The following is a 6794-nucleotide window of genomic DNA, read 5'->3' as shown; positions in this document are numbered from 1 at the left end:
CTGAGGTTGATGGTGGGGTGGAGATTGTTGAAATCCTGGTGGAATTCCTCAAGGGCCTCTTTCCCACGGGTCCAAATGATGATGTCATCAATGTAGCGCAAGTAGAGTAGGGGTATTAGGGGACGAGAGCTGAGGAAGCGTTGTTCTAAGTCAGCCATAAAAATGTTGGCATACTGTGGGGCCATGTGGGTACCCATAGCAGTGCTGCTGACTTGAAGGTATACATTGTCCCCAAATGTGAAATAGTTGTGGGTGAGGACAAAGTCACAAAGTTCAGCCACCAGATTTGCCATGACATTATCAGGGATACTGTTCCTGACGGCGTGTAATCCATCTTTGTGTGGAATGTTGGTGTAGAGGGCTTCTACATCCATAGTGGCTACGATGGTGTTTTCTGGAAGATCACTGATGGATTGTAGTTTCCTCAGGAAGTCAGTGGTGTCTCAAAGATAGCTGGGAGTGTTGGTAGCGTAGGGCCTGAGGAGAGAGTCTACATAGCCAGACAATCCTGCTGTCAGGGTGCCAAACCTGAGATGATGGGGCATCCAGGATTTCCAGGTTTATGGATCTTGGGTAGCAGATCGAATACCCCTGGTCGGAGTTCTAGGGGTGTGTCTGTGTAGATTTGTTCTTGTGTTTTTTCAGGGAGTTTCCTGAGCAGATGGTGTAGTTTCTTTTGGTAACCCTCAGTGGGATCAGAGGGTAATGGCCTGTAGAATGTGGTGTCAGAGAGTTGCCTAGCAGCCTCTCGTTCATATTCCGACCTATGCAGGATGACGACAGCACCTCCTTTGTCAGCCTTTTTGATTATGATGTCAGAGTTGTTTCTGAGGCTGTGGATGGCATTGTGTTCTGCATGGCTGAGGTTATGGGGCAAGTGATGCTGCTTTTCCACAATTTCAGCCCGTGCATGTTGGCAGAAGCACTTTATGTAGAAGTCCAGTCTGTTGTTAGGACCTTCAGGAGGAGTCCACACAGAATCTCACTTTAATTGAATTGTCTTGACTCCCCACTTGGTAAGGCAACTCCCACCGTTTCATGTACTGCTATATACATCTTTCTCCTGTATTTTCCACTCCATGCATCTGATGAAGTGGGTTTTAGCCCACGAAAGCTTATGCCCAAATAAATTTGTTAGTCTATAAGATGCCACAAGTATTCCTCGTTGTTTTTGCTGATACAGACTAATACGGCTACCATTCTGAAATCTGACAACTCAGTAGCTTTAGTTAGGATGGACCAGAACTCTGGTGGGCTTTCTGTGGGGCTAAAGAGGGGAGCCTGTGGGATGGACAGATTTGTAGAGTGCGGGATTGATGCTGGGGCTCCTGGGTTGTGTTACCAAACTCTGTTGCAGACTCAGTGCACGACCTCAGGCCTGATCTACACTTAAAAGTTAGGTCTCTATAGATGCATGGGTCAGAGGTATGAAAAAACACCCCCTGAGCACCACAGCTATGCTGATCTAACCCCCAGCATAGATGCCGCTATGTTGACAGAAGAATGCTTCCGTCGATGAAGCTAGTGTTGTTCAGGGAGGTGGTGTTCGCTCACCAATGGAAAACCCCCTTCCATCACTGTAGTCTGCATCTACACTAGGGGGTTAGGCTGGCATAGTTACGGAAAACACAGTGTGAACATACCCACAGACAAACCTCATTATCATTCATCACTGTATCCATCTGTGAAATGGATCTGATAGGAGTGGGGTTGTGAGCCTGGTCTACACATATTTTGTGCATGCTTTAAATCAGCTGGCTTCTAAACTGATTAAATTAACTCAGTTTAAGAGTGTCCACACTATGGGCCTGCCTACACTGACAAAAAAGGTGAATTTTTCAGTCGAGTTAGCTGAACATCCTTGAACCCCCTCCAGCAGTTTAACACCTTTAAGATGCTTTGAGCTGGTTGTGTTGTAATCTATCTGGCAAATGTTTTGTGGACAGGACTGAGGGGGTTACACTGATTTAACTCAACATAGTTAAAAAAGTCCACAAACTGGGACTAGCGCATCCCTTAATTATGAGTGTTTAGATGTAGTTTTGAGATTCTGAGCTGAAAGGCAAAATGTGGTTCTTATATTTAAACTAAAAATACAGAGGTAGGGCCTGTAGAAATGGCTGAGCTCAGCAGAATATTGGTCACTGCAAGTGACCTGGCTGTATGGATCTACAGAATAAAGAAGTCCATTAAGATACGTGTTTGGCTCCAGTGGCCTGTATTGTCCAGCATCCCTCTTCGAGGACTGGTACTGGGTATGTTACTAAATGTACCAGGTTCTTAGCAGCACACATAGCACTTTTCCATGGGGCTCTCATCCAGATGCTCTGGGGGTGTAATGTCAGGGCAAGCTGCTGTCATCCCAGATCTCAAGAAGAACATGGTCCCATCTGTCTATGGGCACTGTCCACACTCAAAAGCAGTGCCCCACCTGGCAGACATTAGCCATCAGTGTGGCACACCAGCGGCTCCAGCAGTGATTCTGGGAGCCTGACCAGTCCCTACAAGTGAGCAGTGTGATGAGCAGCTGACCTCAGTTTCTGGGTCTATGACACCTTGCGAATGCCGCCTCAGGCTCTTCAGGGTGGCTTTTAAAAAATTAGCAGAAATCTAATTTTTTTTCTGAACAATTAGTGAGCAACTGAACATTCACCCTGGCTCCCATTTTGAGATAATGGCTTGAAAAGACGCTGACACCAAGAAACAGATAAGAGTTCCCAGGGAATTTTGAGAGTTAGGCTGTTTCTCTCCCAGTTCTCACTGTGTCCTCAAAAGGTTAAATGAACCCCACTGCTTCTGGGAGCTGTAGCAGGAAGTGTGGAATAAATACTCACAGAGCACTGTGATTGCAACAGTGTAGTATAGTGTTATGATGGATGTGGGTCAAAACTGCAACCATCTGTCTCCCAAAGCAGATTATGTAGTGACAGTACACTGCAAGGTTGGTACCTACAACAGTGCTCTTTTACTGGTTCAGCTAGCAATGGTGCAGTTTTCCAGGGCAGACACAGCCTGATTTGTGCAAGGTTATGCAGGTTGTCTAAGGAAGAGCCATGAATTGAAACATTTCCTGACTCCCAGTCCAGTGTCTTCACTGCAAGACCAAGTTTCCTCTTGCTCTGCTCAGTAACTTAACAAACTTAAGGGCCAATCCTGGACAAGGAATCCTTGAGTAGAACAGCCTTTTGTTGGTCAGCCAGGGCATACATTAGTCGAAATGTGCAGCTGGAAAATACAGGCCCCTGCTGCATATTCCTCTTACTCCTGCAATGGAGATGAATTATTGGGTGAAGTCCTCTGAGCTGTATGATATGGTGTCAAACTAGATGATCATAATTGTCCCTCCTGGCCTTAATAATCTGTGGAGCAAGGATAATGGTTTTCCAGCTGGTGTGTGGTCATTTTGACATACGGAACTTGGTGCAACTATGTCCCTGTCAGGCCACATTTACTGTCAGACTAGCTGTTCGCCAAGTATCAGTGACTGAGCGGGTGTGTGAAACATTTCTGTGGATGTTTATGAACATAAGAACGGTCAGACTGGGTAAGACCAATGATCCATCTAGCCCAGTATCCTGTCTTCCGACAGTGGCTAATTCCAGGTGCTTCAGAGGGAATGAACAGAACAGGCAATCATCAAGTGATCCGTCCTGTTATTATCCACTACCAGCTTCTGGCTAGAGACAGCCAGAGCATGGTATTGTATCCCTAATCATCTTGCCTAATAGTCATTGATGGACCTATCCTCTATGGCTCCATGCATGGGAAACCATAGCTCCATATAGGCAGCGAAGGAGCAATAAGAGCTCCGTTTTTCATGCAGAGGGCGCTGAGAAGCAATGATGGTAAATAATGACCAGTGAGAATGAGGTGGCTTTCCAAGGATGTGCTCTGTGCCCGTGACAGCACATTGCCTGGGCAGCGTGTTTTAACACGATTCTGTGTTCAGAGTATGTGTGTGTGTGTACGAGGAGAGCTACGTAGGCCCAGCTCCTCAAAAGTATTTAGATGCCTTGCTCTCACTGATTTCCATTGGGCCGCATGGTTTTGCTGCGCTCAGCTGGACACATATGCATGAGGAGAACCAGAGGGTGTTGGGGGGGTCTGATCCAGCCTGGCCACCCCCTGCCACCCACTCTCAGTCCCGTGGCAGGGGGTGAGCAGGCTGGCTCCAGCAGGACGGGGCAGGATCGGACCCCACCTGCACCTAGGCAGGAAGTGTGGCACTGTCCCAGTGGGGCTGGGGCTGGTGTGCAAGGCTGCTGTGCCCTGGCTCTCTACTTCCATAGCTCCCGCCACGTGGGCAGGACCCGCCCTGGCCCGGTAGCCCGTCCCTGCCGCGCCAGCTGATGCTTCCCCACACGTGGTCCTTGCCCTTTAAGAACCACCACTTGGCCTGACGCGGCACTGCTGAGACATCGCGAGATCCAGGCCTCTCCCTCTGTGACCAGTTCTGCCCCCTCCCGGCCCGGAGAACTACAAACCCCGACATGCGCTGCACGGGGGGCGGAGGCTGGTCTGAGGTAGTCAGCCAATAGCGATGGGGAGAGCGCGGCCCGGCGGGATCAGCCAATGGCGAAGAGCGACTGGAAAGGCGCCGATTGGCGGATCCGGAGAGTCCCGCCCCCTTTTCTCCTCCCCGCCCTCTCCGGGGTCCCTCGGAAGTGATGTCACAGGCCCCATGTGAGCGGATTGCAACACATGCAGCGCGGAGAGGGGGAGAGAAGCCGGTTTCCGACGTCAGAGCCGCCTCGAGCCCCGAGCCGCCCCCGCCGCCGCGCAGGGAGGAGGAGCCGCCGCCGCCGGGGGGACAGGGCCTGAGGTGAGCGCCGCTCCGGGCGGGGTCGCGGGGCGCGCGGGCCGGGACTAACCGCTGTGCTCTGTGTCCGCCGGCCCGGCCGCCGCAGGGAGGAGGCGGAGGAGGAGAAGATGGCGGACGACCCCAGCGCTGCCGACCGGAACGTGGAGATCTGGAAGATCAAGAAGCTCATCAAGAGCCTGGAGGCGGCCCGCGGGTGAGCAGCAGCGGGGAGCGGGCGGGGCCTGCGCGGGGCCGGGGCTGAGGGGGCCGGGGTGGGGTCTCCCCGGTCCCAGCTGGGAGCGGACGGGCGGCCGCCACTCCCGCGTGTCCCCGGCTGGGCGGAGGCTCGGTTTCCTCGCTCTGCTGGTCCGGGGGCGGGCTGGTTTCCGCCGCTGGCCTGCGCGGGGCAGCGTTTGAACCGACCCCGGGCCGGGCGCGAATCGCTCGGGCCAGAGCGAGCCCCACCCGGGTGGAGGGGGCCTCGCCGGCGCCAGGCTTCCCGGGCAGCGGGCCCCTGAGGCTACTCCGCCCTGGGCGATGAGGGCCAGGGGGGACAAGCTGTTGGGCCGCCCTCCCCTCCCCGTGCGCGGCTCCCGCGGGTTTGGGAGCGGCACCGTCGGGCAGCAGGGCGGGCAGTGAGTGAGGAGCCGCTGGCAGCTCTGCCAAGGCCCGGCACCGAGGTGATCATGTTATGCTCATCAGTGCTGGAGCCCTGCTGACAGGTTGGCGGGATCTGAACGCGAAGATGTCCCTGTGTGAGGACAGCCAGGGTGACACAAAACATGAGGTGGAATTGATCAGGGTAATTAAATTTTTGTGTTTTGGGGTTTAAATCAGTGCGTCTTCCCCGGTGGACAAATGACCCCATAATAATCCCTTGTGGGTGTCCTGCGGCTTCTTCTGAAGAACTAAGTACTGAGCGCTGCCGTACAGGATACTGGACTGGATGGCTTCATGGTTTGATCTCATGTAAATTCCCTGTGTGTTGTGGCATTCTCCCTTAAACATCTGCATAGGCATCTAGATAAAGTTGGGGATCTAGAACAGTGGGCTCTCCGAATTGCCAGAAGTTCAGAAATGTGCAACATGGGATGCTTTGGGAGTCCAGATACAGAGGGGAAAGGAGGTTTAAGTTGGCTGTGATACCTTAACTAGCTGCTGGCATATACTAATAGCAACTGGATACATTCTTGGCAGAAAGTAAGCTATCCTAGCATTAGTAGCTTGTAACTCGAGATGTGCACATATCACTGAGTAAGTCTGGCAGTTGCCATGTGGTATGCATTTTGGTCAGAGGTGGTTTGAGATGAAGTTCCTAAAAGCTGGCATTTTCTCAGCAGAGCTAAAATGCGGGGGAATGTTAGGTGTGTATAATGAAGTAACCATTACATGCCCACACTAAGCTAGAACACTGAATGTCTGTTCCAGCTCAGGGAGTTTTAAGATATTTTCCATTCCCTTGCAGTTGTTCCAGTATCACCGGGTGGGGGAGGGGGGAAGCTTCAGCTTTCTTTAGCAGCCTCTAATAATCTGTCTAAACAGGCTGTTGAAACAAGCAGGTGCTTTCAGTGTTTCAGTTGATTTCGGCTGAAAATAAAAACCTTTGTGTTAAAGGCTGGAGTATTTTAAATGCAAGAGGGAGAGTGAAGTGCTCTCTATAGAGACACAATGATAAAAGTTTCAGTACAAAAGCAAAGCATGGAATTGATTTTTCTTTTTTGGGGGGGAGTGGGGGGGAAGAGAATTGCAGTGTCTTCCTCAAGGCACCATTGTGAACCTAGGAAATAGGTTTGTGTTGCAGTCGGTAGGTCTATGACTTGCTTCATTAAGCAAAAGCTCTCTACAGCTGTTTGCCCATGGAAACACCACAGCCCCTCTGTGTTTTTCAGCACTGAAGACTAATCCTGTGCATCTAAGGGAAGTGGGGAACTGTCTGAGTGCTGCTTTTCCTGGTGGCTGCAAGAGCACCAAGCTGAGCATTCCAGGGGCACAG

At 51.5% G+C, this 6794-nt stretch overlaps 1 protein-coding gene across 1 annotated transcript in view; it reads left to right on the top strand.

Moving 5' to 3' along the window:
- Nucleotides 1–4667: 4667 nt before the first annotated feature.
- ETF1 (eukaryotic translation termination factor 1) overlaps nucleotides 4668–6794 on the top strand; it is a gene marked incomplete at its 5' end in the record, with an annotated part of 37208 nt that continues 35081 nt past the window's right edge. Inside the window, 2 exons of the mRNA XM_084638013.1 lie at nucleotides 4668–4822; nucleotides 4908–5015. Coding sequence (XP_084494139.1) covers nucleotides 4668–4822; nucleotides 4908–5015 — 263 coding nt within the window. The remainder of the gene's footprint in view (nucleotides 4823–4907; nucleotides 5016–6794) is intronic.

This window comes from Lepidochelys olivacea (assembly GCF_965140295.1).
Source record: "Lepidochelys olivacea isolate rLepOli2 genome assembly, chromosome: 8".
In the NCBI taxonomy this organism is placed as follows: Eukaryota; Metazoa; Chordata; order Testudines; family Cheloniidae; genus Lepidochelys; species Lepidochelys olivacea.
Note: the sequence above shows the minus strand (reverse complement) of the source record. Positions and strands in the feature narration are given on the sequence as shown.